An 18,066-nucleotide genomic window follows, 5' to 3' on the forward strand; every position below is an offset into this window, starting at 1 on the left:
TCCAGAGGGGCAAGGAGGAACATCCACACCGGGCCCCGACTGCGACGGCCACCCGTCCACCCCGGCCGCTACAGCCCCGAAGGCCGGAACCCTCTCCCCTTTTTCCCTCTCCAGTCTTGTTCAGGCCCCCTAACCCCGGACCCCAGTGCTATTCGTGTGGAGGATTTGGACACATCGCCCGGATGTGCCCACAGAAGGAGGAACCGATGGAGATCGGCCTTGTAAGGAACTATGTCTGTACCACTCCGGGGACCGCACCTCCCCCTTTCCATTGCCCTGTGTCTATCAGTCTCCTGGCTCTTGCCGACACCGGTTGCCGTCAGAGCGTTCTCCGACCACAAGACCTAGCTCACCCGGTCAGTAACCCTACTGGGGTAGTAGCCATACAGTGTGTTCATGGCGACACCAAGCGATACCCCACTACCCAGGTGCGAGTCCAGCATCCCAAGGACCCCGGAACATGCCTCAGAGTAGGGCTTGTGCCCGCTCTCCCAGAGCAAGCCATTTTAGGGAGCGACTATCCCGGACTACCAACGCTCCTCCAGGACACCACTGACTCCCTGGCCCAGTGGTGGAAGGACGCTTATTTTTCTCAGGGACAGACATCCCGAGATACGGTTTCGAAACCACATAAACCAAAAAGCCAGAAGAGAAAAGAAAAAAAACTTCATCAGCGCTTATCCCGCGCTTCCGGACGATCACCCCTGGCAGACAGACCGGGAGTTCAGGGCAGCACAACAAGAGGATCCCCTCCTCCAGGAAGCCTGGGGAAGGGCCCTAGATAACGAGGATCCCTTGCAAGTAGGTCCCTACTTCTACAAGAAAAACGGGTTACTGTATCGTAAAGAGGGGGCACAACAGAACGCCCAGTTACTGATCCCCGGTCCTTTCCAAGACAAGGTCCTCTTCCTCGCTCACAGCCACCTGTTAGGGGGTCATTTCGGGGATGAGAAAACCAGTCAGACAGTCCTAGAGAAGTTCTATTGGCCAGGAGTACACCAGCGGATCAAGAGCTACTGCCGTGAATGCGCAATCTGCCAGAAAAACAGCCGATACCGACCCCCCCCCCCCCGAGTCCCATTACAACCCCTCCCTCTCATTGACATCCCGTTCAGTAGGATAGGGATGGACCTCATAGGACCCCTCCTGCCCTAACGCAGCGGGTGTCGCTATGCGTTAGTCATAGTCGACTATGCCACTCGCTTTCCGGAGGCTATACCCTTACGTCAACCCACCACCCAAACCATAGCCAAGGCCCTCATCTCTGTCTTCTCCCGGGTAGGGTTTCCCAGGGAAATCCTGACCGATCAGGGTACCCCTTTCGTTTCTGCTTTTATGAAACAAGTCTGTTCACAACTAGGGATAAAGCAAATCAGAACGTCAGCATATCATCTGCAAACAGACGGATTGGTAGAGCGCTACAATGCCACGTTAAAACAGACTCTGAAGAAACTCTTGGGCCTGGAAGCAAAACGGTGGGAAGACATGCTGCCACTAGCCCTATTCGCCATCCGCTGCAAGACACAGAGCAGCACAGGTTATTCCCCGTATGAGTTACTGTATGGGCGGCCCCCTCGTACCTTGTTGGACATGGCCCAGGAAGCCTGGGAAGCAGAGCCGGACCGCACACGTCCGCTCCCGGAATACCTGGAAAACCTGAAAACCCACTTGTCCGTGATTCGGGACATAGTCAGGCAAAACCTAGGGAGTGCCCAGGACAGTCAAAAAAGACAGTACGACAAGGGCACTCGAACCCGTGTCTTGGCTGTAGGCGATCTAGTCCTCCTCATGATGCCCTCCTCCGACCAGAAGCTCCTGGGGCAATGGCAAGGACCATACACCATCCGCCGGCAGGTGACCCCGGTTACCTACGAGATAGAGTTGGACCTCACTCGGCGGACTTCCCAGATTTACCATGTGAATCTGCTTAAAAAATGGGGAGGACCCCGTCCGGTCCTGTCCGGAACCGGTATCCCCCTTTCCTTTCCTTTTGACCCCTGTCTTAACCCCGGGTTGACCCCCGTACAGGTCTGGGAACTCCAAAAAGCCCTATGTACTGTGAAAGAGGTCTTTTCCACTTCTCCTGGTCGAACCACTATCACGGAACATACAATAGAAACAGAGCCAGGGAAAGTCGTCCGCTTGAGACCCTACAGAGGCCCGCCGGGCCGTCATACAAAAGGAGGTAGAAGAGATGCAAAAGATGGGAATTATAGAGCCCTCAGTTAGCGACTGGAATTCCCCTATCGTTCTTGTGCCAAAACCAGACGGGTCTGTCCGCTTCTGCATCGACTTCCGGGAGGTCAATAAAATATCCCGCTTCGACACCTATCCCGTGCCCCGGGTAGACGAGATGATCGAGAGGATAGGAAAGGCAAAATACATCTCCACCCTGGACCTCTGCAAAGGGTATTGGCAGATACCCCTCAGGGAACAAGACAAAAAGAAAACCGCCTTCTCCACCCCTGAGGGGTTATACCAGTTTCTAGTCATGCCCTTTGGGCTTCATGGCGCCCCGCCACTTTTCAGCGTGCTATGAACCACGTCTTACGTCCCCACTCACAGTACGCTGGGGCCTATTTAGATGACATCGTCATCTTTAGCGATAGCTGGGCCCATCACTTAACACATCTTTCCAGTGTTGTTTCTTCCCTAGGCTCCTTTGGGTTTGCCATCAACCCCGCCAAAACCACCCTGGCAGCGAGGACGGTAAAATACCTGGGTTATCTCCTGGGAGATGGCCAGATAAGACCCCAAGAAAGCAAAACAGTGGCCATCCGATCCCTTCCCTTCCCTCAAACAAAAAAAGATCTTTGAGCCTTTTTAGGGCTTCTAGGCTACTATCGGCGGTTTGTACCCAATTTCTCCCAGAGAGCAGCCGCCCTCACAGATCTGAAATCAAACCGATCAGATGAGATGCTACGAAACCCCTCTCCCGAAGCGTGGCAGGCGTTCACAGACTTAAAAGACGCCCTGACCTCCAGTCCTGTCCTGGTACCCCCTGACTATGCGCTACCCTTTATACTACAAACGGATGCTTCCGATCATGGATTAGGGGCAGTGCTATCACAAAAAGATGCCCTAGGGAACGAAAAACACGTGCTCTATGTAAGTCGCAAGTTATTCCCCAGAGAAGAACATTACGCTGTAGTGGAAAAGGAAGCCCTGGCGATAAAGTGGGCAGTTGAGAACCTGCGATACTACCTAGAGGGTAGAGACTTTGTCCTCTATACCGATCACGCCCCCTTGGAGTGGATGGCCCGGAACAAAGGACAGAACGACCGGGTCCTCCGCTGGTTTCTGTCCCTACAGCCCTTTCATTTCGAGACAAAACACCGAAAAGGGACGGACCAGGGTAACGCCGATTTCCTTTCACGCTACCCTCATACTCCATCCAGTACAAGAAAGACAGCTAGGGGAAGGGGATGTGAGACGGTACCCCGGGGTCCCCCTTTCGGAAGCCGCCCTCCCACACACATACCTCCTTCCTATCCGCCGGGTCTGACACCCCGCAAACACTTCCCCGTGTCAGCAACAGGACGCCGAGCTGCAGCCATAACCCACGGACACCCGCCCTTCTCTTTCCCACAGGAACCAACCAGAGCGCCGGGTCCGGAGGAAGCACATCCCTCTGACCCCGGAAGTCCTGCCCCCGTGGCAGCGTCAGAACAGGTAAAAGCCGAGACCCGAGAGCAGAACACCGTCGGAGCATCGTGGCAGAACACTCGGACTGGAGCTGAAGAAGGAGAGCAGGCGTACGAGGAAGACGTTTGGACTGAAGAGTGGTGGAGTCCTCAGGAGGTGGCTGAAGAGCGGCCGTGACTCACTGGAGAGTTGCGGCGGACCACGTGAGTACCTGACTCTTTCCCTTTCCCTGCTCACTAGGAGCTCGCTGTAAGGACCCTGTAAATATCCCCCTTCTCGGTAGTCTCACGTGCCCTACACTGTACCATATCTGTATAGCACCCTCACAGAGAGCCCGACCGTCCCCCTCACGTCCCGAATCGACACACTGTCTATCTACCGACCCTGTGCTCTTCCCTCCCGATACCTCCCTTTCCTCACTATCTCTTTCATCCCCCCCCCCTCACTGCCCGGGTGACGGTGATCGGCATCTTGTATCTTGAAGTTCAGGATAGGACTAACGGTCCCTTGTTTCTTTTCTTCTCTTACTGCCCTCCGTGGATCCTCCCCAACATCGGAGACATCGTGGGACTTCCTGAAGACCTGGACCCATCCCCACGACCCGGAGCGGACCATCTTCCCTGGAGCCTTTCTTTGTTTTGTTGGGACATTTCTTCCTGCCTGTTGTGCATAATAAACGAACAGCATAGCCCACTACATACGGCCTCCTTGCCTGCTTTTCCGGCCTGCCACACACCCACAGTCACACTGGCACACCCCCCTTTCTGACGTAGGGGTTCCCGCCAGTCTTCCCGTCAGAGTGGGGGTCAGAACCGGTGGGGGCCAGTTGCTGGGTACAGCAAATGGTCTGGAGAAGCTCACAGAGGCGGCAGGCCTTTGAAGCTTCCCCCTGCCCATACTGTAGAAGGAGACCTAGCACCTCGCCCAGGATGTGTCTTGTTGCAGACCCAGGAGAGCGGGGGCTCTCCACCCAGGGGTCCAGCAACATGTTTGCTGTGGGGCAGCCTAGGCAGCCTCTCAGTCCAGACGTGGATTGTAGGTTACGTTTCAGGGGCATCTCTAAGATGCCCTCTGGGGTGCATTTTACATTAAATCCCACACTGGCATCAGTGTGAGTTTAATGTGCTGAGAAGTTTGATACCAAAGTTGTCAGTCTTCAGTGTAGCCATTATGGTGCTGTGGAGTTCGTAATGGCGACCTCCCAGCACCATATACTCTTAATGACATCACTGCACTTACAGTGCCCAGGAATAAGGGGCACAGGGCTCATGCACCTGTGCCCACACCACTGGCATAGGGCACCTAGCTAGAGGGGTGACTGATGTATGCCAGGGCAGTGGGTTTGTGGGCATGGCACACAGGGATGTCTGCCATGTCGCCTCTTTGTTTAGTTCTGTACCTAGACACTCAGCCTGCAAAGACTGTGTGTGGGTGTCAGGATGCAGGGCCTCTAAGAGTGGCACAATAAGTGCTGCAGCCCTTAGGGGTCTTCTCTGGTCACCATGCCCTGGGTACCTAGGGTACCATTTACTTGGGGCTGACAGGTGGCCAGAGATGCCAATTGGGTTTTAGTTTCAACACAGTTTTAGGGAAGGAACACAGGCCCCGGGTACCTGGTTGGCAGGAGCCCAGGGCACACTCAGTCAAAGCACATCAGCAGTTCAGAAAAAAGTGGGGGCATACCAATGCAAGAAAGATGGCACTTTTTCACAGCTGGTGCTAGCACCACTTACGAAAAATATAGGTGTACCTATATCTAAGGTCACTGCACTTAAAACCTATAAGCCACCCCTAAAGCATGTCTTTCAATCCTGAAATCAGTGTGCTCGGTTCTAAATATGAGGGTGCCCCTGCACGAGCAGGACACCCCTACAGCCTACGGAGTCCATTCTCCCGGATTGTAAGTGGGACAGCCATATAACAGATAGAGGGGCATGCGTCATTACGCAATGACCGTAAACGGTGTGGGAGGTATATTACCATTCACCGTAAAGCTTCTTTGGGAGGCCCTCGGTGCTTACAGTACCAGTCTTCCAGACCGTGACAGCACGCTAGGGCTGCTGCTGGCCAGAGACACGTTTCTGCCCTCCTGCTGCTGAGCCAAGCTTGGGCAGGGGAAGGCAGAACAATAGGTATCTTGTCACAGGGAGGTGTGACCACCTTCCAGACAGGGTTTAATGTATTAGGCCAGGGTGGGGGCGCTTGCCAGCTCACATAGTCTGTGTGCAGGGCGCACTTGGTGCCTTCTATGAATAGTCCAATTAAAACCAGTTCAGGGAGCAGTAGGCTCCCGCTCTGGCTTGAAACTGGACACAGGACATGGAGAGACCCCTCAATCGTCCCAACCCTTTCCTTAGGGTATTTAAGGGCTTACCTGTGGGCCTGTCCCTAGATTCGTCGTGGGACAAGATACATTTCAGACACTACTTCTTCTTCAAACATTGGGCACTCTGGACTTTGCTCTGGGCATCACGGCTGCAACTAGGAAGACTCTTGCTTCTCCTGATCTCGTCGTCCTGCTCATCTGCTGCAACATCCGTGCCTGTGCACCATACAGGAACCTTCCAAGGCCTGTGGGCATCCAAGACACCTGAAGGAGTCACTTCCCTGCATCTACAGACACCATGACTAAGCTGACTGGTCTGGTGATCCTGGGCTCCCACGGACTCCGAAAGGCTCAGTAATACAGGCGGTGGTTCTTCTCACCCCTCGAGGACTTCCCTGTCCTCACACCAAGTTTGAGCCAGTATCCCTCGGAGCTGCAGGAACTGAACCCCTGTGCACCACGTCGACTTGCAGTTGCAAAGGCTTGTTGGCTTCCTTCCACCAAGGTCTTCAGGCTCAACGTAGCCCCAACCTCAAGCATCTCCAGTGACCCAGATCTTCGTCCTCACTGCATCACTTGCATCTGGGGCTTGCATCTTTGGTGAGCTGCTCAAGGCCCTCCTGCTACTCCAGTGCCTCCGGCTTGTGGGTCCTCGTGAGGGTCATCTTTGAATTCTTTGGGCTCCCCTGATTGCTCGGGTCCTACCCGGACTCTCCTGCTTGTGAGTCTCCTGGTCCTTGCTGGTCCCAACATTGCACCTTCTTCAACTTCCACGTTGGTTGCAGTTGCCAAGGTTTGTCTGTGCTCCCGCCAGACATCGACCCCTCAACTCTCTACATCTGACATCTTGTGTACGGCTCCTGGTCTTCCACAGTGTCGCCTGGTCCACACAGCTGCAGTTTCAAGGTCACCGTCAGCTTGCCTTCAACACTGACATCGGTGGGCATTCGACGTCCGTGCCTCCTGGTCACTCATGAGTAGCGTAGACTCTGTCCCCTCTGCTTGTAGGTTCTTCACATCTTGAATCCTCCTTTGGGTTCCACCGGACACTTTCACCTTCTCCAGCAGCTGCATCTTTCTGAAGTCCTCCATTGAGTTTGACTATTGTTTCAGACGCCACCTCACACCTATGCACCCGGCTTCCCTGGTGAAGGTATCGTGGTTCTCCAACCTTCTGTCTTCCACAGGGTTTCTTCAGGGTCTTCTGGGAAGGGTCCCTCTTCTTTGAAATAGCAACCGTGACGTATCCATTGACTTGCATTGATCCCGCGGTTGTGCTCCCACTCTGCACACAGCCTCCTGGGGGCTCCTAGTTACTTACCCTGGGTGGTTCCTTGGGTCATAATATACAACAACAGGCCTGTGACCCTAGACACTATTCATTAAATTATAATCTGGCATGGATTGTAGTGGTACAAACAATTTTTTATTTTTATTTACCACAGGCCAGTTTTTCTCTGGCTATTCTCTTGCATCCAAGTGTCAAACAGTAATATGGTACAAACACGGTAAACATTCAATCTGTCGTAATACCAACACCCACCAAACAGTGCCAGTGGAAAAAGTGTAGAGAGGAGAGTGAGCCCCTCACGGAAGAACCGCCAATCGGGTTGTCTGACTAGCAATTGCCAGTATACCCAATTATCATCATTGGTGACTCACTCTCATAGCAGTGGAAAATAAAACAGAAAAAGACCAACAACATATAACGGTGCTTCTTCTCAACATCAGCCCCACAATCTGCTGACTGTTCCTATAAAAGCAAGTCCATGTGTTGTACTTGCTATACTTATGTGCATATATAACACACAAACAGAAAACCCCCCAGTGAGAAAGAAACGTGAATCTCACACAATTAAAATAGAAGAGTTTACTGGCCACTCTCGATTTATTCTGGGCTGTAAATCCTTCTAACATAAAAATGACTCACACCCTACACAATTTCAGGTGGGTCACAGTCGCCAACATGTTTCGTTGCTCATATTTTCTGCAACTTCTTCAGGGCAATTGGGGGTTACCCACTGCTATTGCCACTATCTTTAAACACACACCTGTGGTGGTAAAAACGACAGATTTGAAAAATAAAATGAGCCGAGGGTTAAAAACCTTCTATATTCACTGATGAAAACGGTTTTAAATTGTAATGTGAGGTTGCGTTACTCAGACAAGGTAACACTGCACATAATCACCTGGGGTTAGCGTCTTTCACGCATACCGGCTACCCCTTCTTGTTTGTTTTTATTTGTTTATTTACAAAGTGTGCCCGTGTCCTCCAAGATCACGTGTTGATTGCGGGAACCCGCTATCGTCGGGTATCCTGCACACAGAGACAAAAGACAGAGGTCAAAGTCAGTCGGTAAAACACTACGTAGTCTACAATCACGCTTACAATCACCGCGTAGGAGTATAGAGGACTTGCCATTAAACATCGGGCACCAAATGTTATCAGTTCGCCCGTCTTAAATCAGACCAATCGAGCACCGCCCCTCTCTCCATGACGAACCTCCCTTTTAACACTAGTTAAACTGGTTAAACCACCTTACCGCTCACGGGCAAAAAGCTTACCCACGCTCAGTCACCGGCACTTCAAAGTGTCACCCGCGTCCCATGCCGGTTTCAGAAGCCGGATATCAGGAAGCGCGTAATGACGTGTAAGGCGTCACGGGACACGTGACAGACGTCTGTCCCAAGTGGCGGCCATCTTATAATGTGTTCCCTAATCTAAACAGTGGGCGAAGAACACCTCTTCGCAGTACACAGCTTTCCAACCAATGATCAAAAGAGCTGCACCGAGGGGAAAATGGTCGCAATAAACCATGTTATCGTCGGAGGTACATCCTGAAGGGGCAAATAGTATTATTTATTTACAAAAATATAAAAACTATATACAAAGAATTGCGTAACTTAAGTGTAGGCAAATGTGTTAACAGGGGCATCTAATACACAGAGTCACACAGAAGTCATAACAGATGTACTATATGTATTGAATAGTGCAATAATGATAACACATAACTGTACCATCGGCCTTTCAAAGATATACATCATAATCTGGGTTCATCTTCTGGTAATCTTGTTCCATTCAATAAGGTCATTCAAACCTTCACGATCGACCTGTTCCTGATATATCCAGCGAGCTTCCTTTCTCGCCAAGATATTTTCTACATTGTGACTCTCATAGATCACCCTTTCCAAAACAACCCATTCCAAATCCTTGGGATCATGTCCCATGTCATTGAAGTGTTGTACCAATCTCGTTGTCAATTTTTTCGCCCTGATAGTGCTGAGGTGTTCTTGGATGCGGACTTTTACCTTTCTGGACGTGAGTCCAATGTAGTGCAACCCACATTTGCATGTCAATCTGTAGATAACATTTACAGTATTGCAATTACTGAACTTCGTGAGATGCCAAATTCTGCCATTTCGCAAGGTCACTGCCTTCGTGGTCTTTGTTAAATTGCATACTGAACAGCTCGTACATGGGTAGTGGCCAGGTGGTAACCTTTCAGTATAAACAGGTTGTGAGGTCCGGGTGTGGACCAATTTGTCTTTTAAATTTGTAGCTCTTTTAAAAGCAAACCTCGGAGGTGGCATCTTTCCCATACTTGTATCAAGAATAGACCAATGCTTCCGCACAATCGGTCTTAATTTGGTGGATAAAGGATCGAAAGTAGTTACTACCGGTATGCACTCCTGTTTAGTTTTAACATGGCGTTCAAGGAGCGCACCCCAAGGCGTATTCAGTGCAAGTTTGCGTGCCTGCTTTACTACCTTCTTAGGATATGCCCTGGCTGCCAATTTAACGGGCAGTTCATCCGATTGCTCCACAAATGACTCAATGGTGGAACAGTTTCGCCTGTAGCGCAAAAATTGCCCCACAGGAAGGTTGTCACGTAGGGCTCTCGGATGAAAAGAATTGTAGTGGAGCAAGGAATTCTTATCAGTTTTTTTGTGATGTACGGTCGTCACTAATTTTGATATGGTTCCTTGCGTCCCCAGCACTTCTACGTTTCTGGGTATAGTCTTGACTCAAGTCGTGGTTCCCATACCACTATCTTAGTATATGGTTTGATCTCCCCCTAGCGACCACTGTGTATTGTGTGCTACTTACCTGTTTCTTTTTAAAAAAATGTTGTTTATTTATTTATTTAGTGTTTTATAGAGTGCGAACGTGACCCGTTAGGGTATCAGAGCGCTATACAGAGTTAAGCAAGATGTTTACAAGATAATTCAAGACAGACGAACTCATGAGAGCATTTTGCCATCAGAAGCAGGGTAATGCAATGAGAGGGAATAAGCAACGTGGGTACAATTTAACGGGGAAAAACAAACATTGGTGGCAGCAGAGACAGATTGTACAGCACTAGACTCTGCCCCATAAAGTGAACAGGGAGGTACGAATGAGATAGGAGGAAATAGCAACAGACATGGTACAAGATATTGCATAGGCTACATCAAGGAAGTCCAGATTGGCATACATATGTAGAGGTCAAAAAGAAATGCATGTCGCTAGGCAGCAAGCTGTATAAGTGATGAGAATGTTAAGGAAAGAATGTGCCCATTAGGAAGGTCTTTACTTCCTGTTTGAATCTAGCCAAGTACGGTATTCTTCTGATGTGGGGCGGCAGCAAAATCCAGATTTTGGGCGCGGGCCCAAAGAAGGCTCTGTTGTATGTTTTCTTCTTCCGGAAGAGGGGAGGTTTCAGAACAAAAGCCCTGGCGGACCGGGAGTGCCTGTTTCTTCCGGAGACCATGCTGGAGAGTTAGAGTTTAGCGCTTTGTGTGTGACACGGGCCAATTTGAGCTGTATTATGGCTTCTTACGGGAGCCAGGTCAGAGCTTTGAGGTGTGGAGAGATGTGGTCGATTTTTTTTTTATCCTGTTAGGAGTCTTGCGGCTGCATTGAGACAAGCATTTAGGGGAGCCGTTGAGATCTTGGGTAGTCCTGCGAGGGTAGAGCATCCGTACTCGATCCGAGAAATAACTAGTGCCTGAACTGCCATTTTAAGGTCTGATGTATCTAGGAATGGTTTTAATTTTCTCAGGTAGCTCAGGTGAAACCTTGCATTTTTGGCTAGAGTGTTGATGTGGGCTCTCATATTCAAGTTCTTGTCCAGTGTGATTCCTATTGATTTGGCTGAGTCCACTATGGTCGGAGTGCAGTTCAGTGCGGTGATCGTGTTGGTCCATTCTCGAATGTCAGTTGAACTTTTAGGGGTGAGACTAGCAGGAATTCCGTTTTTTGCGCATTCAGCTTGAGCTGGTTGCTAGCAAGCCATTGCACAGTTAGCTTTAGAGCCTCATTCATTGTTTTGATCTCTTCTGGAGATGAGATGTTGAAGTAAATCTGTGTGTCATCTGCATACATGTGGAAAGAGATGTTGGCGCTGCGCAGAATTTCAGCTAATGGTTCCAGATAGAGATTAAAAAGCGAAGGGGAGAGAGTTGAACCTTGGGGAACTCTGATTGTGATTGGAGAAGGATTGGATAGTTTTCGATTAAGAATCTTTGGGCGCGGTTACAAAGGAAGGATTTAAACCATTCAAGGACGGTTCCCCCTTAATCCCATCCTGTTTTCAAGACGTTCTAGTAACTTCTCATGGTTGACTGTGTTGAACGCCGATGATAGGTCCAGAAGAATTAAGAGACACGTTTTGTCCTGGTCTAAGGCTAGAAGGGTGTCATCTACTATGTAGAGAATAGTAGTTTCAGTGCTGTGATCTGGCCCGAAGCCTGATTGGCATACATCTAGCAGTTTAAATTTGGCGATGTGTTGGCTAAGTTGCTGTTGCATGCATTTATCGAGAACTTTAGCTAGAAGTGGAATATTGGATATAGGTCTGAAGTTGTCCGGTTCAGCAGGATTCAGGAAGGGTTTTTTTAAGATCGGGATGACTTGCCCAGCTTTTAGAGAGTCAGGTATGGACCCTGCGATAGAGAAGCATTGAATATTGTGGTCCAAATGGGTATGATAAATTGGTTGGTTGCGGATAAGCAGCTGGTTGGTAGTGGGTCATTGAAGTGGTTGTTTGGTTTAATGGATGCTAAGATTTTCTAGATGATATGGTCATTGTTTAGGTCGAAGGTAGACCCATGACCTTGGTTTTTGGGAGCTGCCTGGTGGAGGAGAGTGGAGTTGTTGGTTTGTGTCGCCGGAGACAGAGAATGGGCGCTAGCGGCGGAATTCAGCTCGTTTCCCAGAGAATTGATTTTGGTTGCAAAATTGTGTGCATTGTGTGTGCATCTCCCGCTAGGAGATACCTGAATGTGTTAGTGAGTATACTATAATAAATATCTATTTTTATCAATATACTGTGTGGTTCTTTTTCACTTAATCTATACCTATAAGATTACATTCTGGTAAAACAAGCTGCTTTACACTCTTTCTGAACTAAGCCTGAAGGCTGCTTTCCACAGCTACCACTTAGAGAGCTTTCTAAGGTTGGCTAAGACCACTAACATCACCATAAGGGTTGTCTGTATTGATGCAAGGTGCCCACTTAAGTAGGTGTGTACCATATACGAAGCCAGCTTCTCACAAAATCCCTCTCCAAATTCACCACCAATTTGCAGTGTGTATATTCTACTATGGCGAAAAATGAAGGACTCGTGAGTACTACCAGGGAATCTAGCCACTATATCAGTTATGATATTTGAGGCATTGCATATCACTTGTATGTTTAATGTATGGCTACATTTCCTATGTCTTAAGATATACTCATTTACAGAGGGAGGACATATTGCAACATGTGTCCCATCAATGCAGCCAATGATGTTTGGAAATTGTGGTATCTGGTAAAATTTCCATTTAGTGAGCTGCAAGTACTGTGGTGTGTTAGGGAATCTGATGTATTGACTGATTTTCTGGAGCATTGCATTCAGAAAGGCATATAAAAAGTGTTACAGCACACTTTGGGACACCCCTCCTGCTGCAGCTATTACACAGTGACAGCTTCCTGAGGCTAAGAGGTGCAGGGAACATAACATCTGCACATGGGTGGGAATAGCATTGGTCCTGCGAGTGTGACGCAGCAGTTGTGGGTGCAGTTGACCTATTAAGCTTGAAATCATGGCAGAATGTAATCTATATTTCTCACAGATTTCCTCCTCAGTGTGGTCAAACTATGTTATGTGCACTCTGAAAATACACTCTTGTCTCCTCCACCGCAAACCTTCCAGGATCCTCATCCTCCTTGCCAGGACATAGAGAGCAGCCATTGTGGGAAATGCTGATCCACTCTGGGCCTATTTATATAGATTGCACCTGGTAACCACCTAATTTGAGTTGGTGGTAAATTGCACTTGCAAAATCCCCATTTTGCAACCATTTGCAATTTGCGAATGGTTCATTAATTGAATTTGCAATTACCTAATTGCGGCTTGTAATTTAGGAGTCGCAATTTGGTATCACAATTGATGGGAATCGCTCATTTGACTATTTCCAAATTTTGGGCTGGGAATGCCTTTCATACATTTTGAAAGGCTATTTTGCATATGTAAACGGTCAAATTCAGCAAGTCACACCATTTGCGAATGCAAAATCATTTGATACATATTGCCCTACACTCCTTATTAATATTTATTAGGCATGACTCAGTTGCGACCCCTATGATTATCTGCGAATGCAGGGACGGAGGCCTTTAAGAGACAGCGGACCTCAATTCCTGCATTCACATTGCCTTTTTTGAAAAAAAAAATTCAAAGCAACCAAATGCAGTTCTGCTTTAAATAAGGAAAGATAACGGAAGACGCATGCATTTGTCTCTTGGCGCATTATCTGCTTCACCTGAGGTTACCCATGTCCTTTGAGGCAGTTGCACCTTTGGAAATCAGTTATCACCCAATCTGGATATCAGTAACACATCAGTGGTTTGCAACTATAGTTGTGATCACAAATCATTTATAAATACTTTTCTGAATCACAGAGTAGGAAATGCTTTTTCACACCTGTCCCATTTGTGATCCGACTCATAGAATGGCTTTGTACTTTGTTAAAAGTTAATTTCTGGTGGCAAACTCTATGATTTCGCAAATTGGAAGTTGTACAACTGCAGAATACTTTAGTACATCAAGTTCCTTTTAGTAATACCCACTCTTCCTTATCGGCTCAGCTTTGTTTTCCAAATATTTGCCTAAATGTATCTGTGAATTTGAGTCTTAGTCAAACGTAGCATATGTAGAATAAAGAGCTTGACTTGCAGAGAAGGATGAACATACACAGTTGCCTAGCTTTGTGTTAAAAACAATGTTCATAGGGGAACAGTTTTCAGTTCTTTCCTCTTAGAAATATGGTTCAAACCAGTTAGTTGTCTGGAACCAGATACAATTCTGTATAAGCCGGTGTAATCCCGTGGTTGGCTTGAACTACTTCTTACCATTTTGCAATGTATATTTTTGGCAACACAGTTCCTTCAAGTGAGATCATTTGTTGTTGAAGGTATCTTACTTTAATTTGCAGGTCCGCCATACAGGTGAGCAGCCCAGCACGAAGGAGATTGTAAGGTTTTCTAAACTGTTTGAGGATGAGCTGACACTGGAACACCTTGAGAGATCACAGCTGGTAGCTTTGTGCAAACTGCTAGAACTGCAGCCGATTGGCACCAACAACCTACTTCGTTTCCAGCTAATGATGAATCTTCGGTCCATTAAAGCGGATGACGAGGTAGGGACCTGTTCTGTTTCTACAGTAGAATAATAATTCTCCAGGTTAGGAGTATGAATATGCCTTGTCTTTCTTTCAGATGATTGCCAAAGAAGGAGTGGATTCCTTAAGCGTTTCCGAGTTGCAAGCTGTTAGCAGAGCTAGAGGGATGAGATCTTTAGGCCTGACCGAAGAACAGCTGAGAGAGCAAATTAAGCAGGTGAAAATCTTTTTTTCTGTCACTTCTTACCATTTACTTTTGTGCCATAGACTTTCATTTAGGGCTGTTTTGTGAGATTTTGTTTACGTGTTTCTCCATTTACCATTCCATGGAGGGGTTGGATGCAGGACCTGGCCACCGGCTAAGCCTCAGAGCCAACCCCACACCATTCATGGCTGAAGGCTGTGCATGGCGTGGGTTTGGCTGCACATGAGAGTTTGATTGCAGAGCCTGTGGCCAACCCCAGGATGAGCACGACTGAAAACTAGGCGCAGTGTGGAGTTGACCTGTCTGTGGGGGGCTGAGGCGGTGGGGAGGAGGGTGGGAGTTGGACAAAGAGCTTGGCTGTAGAACGTGCACAGTGTGGGGTTGTTACATATGGTAATACAATATTTATGTTAAAAACCCTAGAAATTCACTGGTAAAAACAAAAGTTAATGTGACATTATAGATAGGTATGGTAATAATTTCTTACTCTATATTAAAATAAATAAGCCTTACTAATTCACTGAAAAAAGCAAAGGTTAAAATGACGTTATAGTTCAGTGAAGGTGTCAGTTAAAAGAAACTATTTTAAACTAACAAAACCATTGATATTCATCATAGTTATCTCAAGGAACTATAATCGTGCCCTAAAGTAACTATAACTCGCTCCCTCGCCATGCACTGCTAATTACCCCACATATTACATTACTCATGACATGATCTTTGGTATCATTGATAACATCACTCCAGCATCTGAAATGACATCATTCATGACAACACTGTGCATAGTGGAGGTGCAGGTTATAGTTACTTTAGCGCATGCGTTATAGTTACTTGAGATACAATCCACCTATAAGTGTGTGATACAAAATTGCGTGCAAGACGAGAAAGACTGCGACGTGTGTCGGTCTAAAAAAAATCTCCGTGATCGTCGGGCTCGACGCCACGAAATGTACCACCAAAGCAGCTCTGCACCGGACCTCCTCGGAGAAGAGTCCGAACGCAAAGAATCGCAGGAAGCCAGAATGGAAGAGGAGCATGTCTCCGTATCCGAAGCCGACTCCGAGACCTCACACCAGGACAACAGATCGTGAGTAAGAAGACTTCGTTCCCATACCATCTCCTTCATAAGAAAAAGGCTCTGGTCCCTCCTCTGTCTTTTGGCTAAGGTCGGCACGGAGAAAAGGTTTTGAGCACCCCACCTTCGGCGCCGAAACATAAACAACAGCCTTCCGGCTCGGGCTCTACCCGTCCCCACACCGGTACCGACCCGAAACCTTTGGTGTTGAAAAATAAACACCTTCTGGTTTCTGTGCCACCTTTACGTAAACCTAAACCTTTGACGCCAAACCGGCATCTAAAGAAAGTACTGCAACTAAAGAGCCTCGGACCGAACACCCACCTTCGGATCCAAAACAAAAGGAAATAGTGATTCATCCCGAAACTGGACATGTTCTTGCCAAACTTCCTGAAAAGAGGAAAATGGACATACCATTGGACTACCACATTCCTTTAAAGGAGAAAAATGTGACCACTGACCCTCCTCCTCCTTATATTTCACCGTCTTCACCCATTTATGAAAACTTACTCATTACACCTACACATTCCCCTACACCACCATCGCCACAGGATGTAGGGGTTGAGGATATAGATGACTATGCACCACAGAATACACCACAGGATCCTGATCCATGGGATCATTATAATGTCCCTCAACCAGATAATGACCTTGACCTATATCCATCCAGGCCTTCGCCTCCAGATGATATCATTGGGTACATTGAGCTCTTTATTAGGTCCGCACAATATCATGGAGTAGAGCTTCATAAGGAGAGTTTAGAGGAGGATTTATTGTTGGAGACACTGAGTTTATCTCAGGGGGCTACACAAACATTACCAATGTTAAAGGCAATGCTCAAACACACTGAAGATATCTTTAAAGACCCTGTAAGACCTAGAATCATCACTCCCAGGGCATCACAAACATTACCAATGTTAAAGACAATGCTCAAACACACTGAAGATATCTTTAAAGACCCTGTAAGAGCTAGAATCATCACTCCCAGGGTGGAGAAAAAATACTGAGCTGCACCTAATGACCCTGTGTATATGAAAGGCCAATTACCCTTAGACTCTCTGGTCATTTCCAATGCTCGTAAGAAAGCTAACTCTCAAACAACAGGGGACGTCTCTCCTCCTGATAAGGAGTTAAAATTATTAGATGCTTCGGGAAAAAGGATGGCCTCACAAGCGGCTAATAATTGGCGTATTGCCAATGCCCAAGCATTATTGGCAAGGTATGATAGAGCTCATTATGATGAACTCGAAAAGCTCATTGAATTCCTACTGGATGAGCATAAGACTTAAGCCAGTGACCTTATTCAAGAAGGCAAATTAATAACTGATACCTCTATCAGGTGCACCTTAGATCAGGCAGATACAGCAGCTCGGGCAATAAGCACTAGCACTAGTGTACTATCCCGTAGACATGCTTGGCTAAGTATTTCAGGGTTCAAGTCTGGAGTACAAGCCTCTATTCTTAATCAACCTTTTAAAAAAGAACATATTTTTGGCCCAGCTGTCGATGTATCACTAGAAAAGATGAAAAAAGATTCAGAAGTTGTTAAAATCCATGGGAGCTTTACAATCACCTTCTAACTGGGGTTCCTTTTGTCGCTCATTCTATAGGGGTGGCACCAAAAGTATATCTATAGAGAATCCCTCCTCCTCTTACAAGGGCAACAATCAATCGCCCTCTTCAAGAGGTTAATTTAGAGGAGGATGTAGGATAACAACAGCAAGGGAAGGGGCAGAGGTCATTCAACACGTACCTCCTCTGCAAACAACAAACAGTGACTTATTTCCCATACCCTCCTATCATTCTACTCCTGTCGGGGGATGTCATTTACAATTTCTACCCATTTGGAATACGATTACATCAGACAAATAGGTTCTACAAATTATCCAATCTGGTTATTGCCTGGCGCTTACAAGCACTCGACCAGATATTCCTCCAAGGTCGCTCCTCATGTCACAAGAACATCAACAAATTCAAGGAGATAATGGACGGAGTGCTGAAACTTTTCAGACACACACCCCGTGTCACAGATTTGGGTTGAATCCATCATTGTTCTTTAGCTCTCTTCGCTACCCCAGTTTAGGCACAGCCATATGCAAATCAGTCTTGACCCTGTGCCTCATGGGAACAGTTCAGCCCGAACTGCCAAGCCATGTCTTCCCTGGACGGGAAAC

The 18,066-nt window shown here is 47.6% G+C and overlaps 1 protein-coding gene across 2 annotated transcripts in view; it reads left to right on the forward strand.

Moving 5' to 3' along the window:
* Positions 1-18,066, forward strand: part of LETM2 (leucine zipper and EF-hand containing transmembrane protein 2) — a 300,248-nt gene that overhangs the window by 149,612 nt on the left and 132,570 nt on the right. For both annotated transcript variants that reach the window (XM_078666310.1, XM_078666311.1), the window contains 2 exons: positions 14,427-14,630; positions 14,710-14,829. In XM_078666310.1, coding sequence (XP_078522436.1) covers positions 14,427-14,630; positions 14,710-14,829 — 324 coding nt within the window. The remainder of the gene's footprint in view (positions 1-14,426; positions 14,631-14,709; positions 14,830-18,066) is intronic.

Source organism: Lissotriton helveticus, chromosome 11, assembly GCF_964261635.1.
Source record: "Lissotriton helveticus chromosome 11, aLisHel1.1, whole genome shotgun sequence".
NCBI lineage: Eukaryota > Metazoa > Chordata > Amphibia > Caudata > Salamandridae > Lissotriton > Lissotriton helveticus.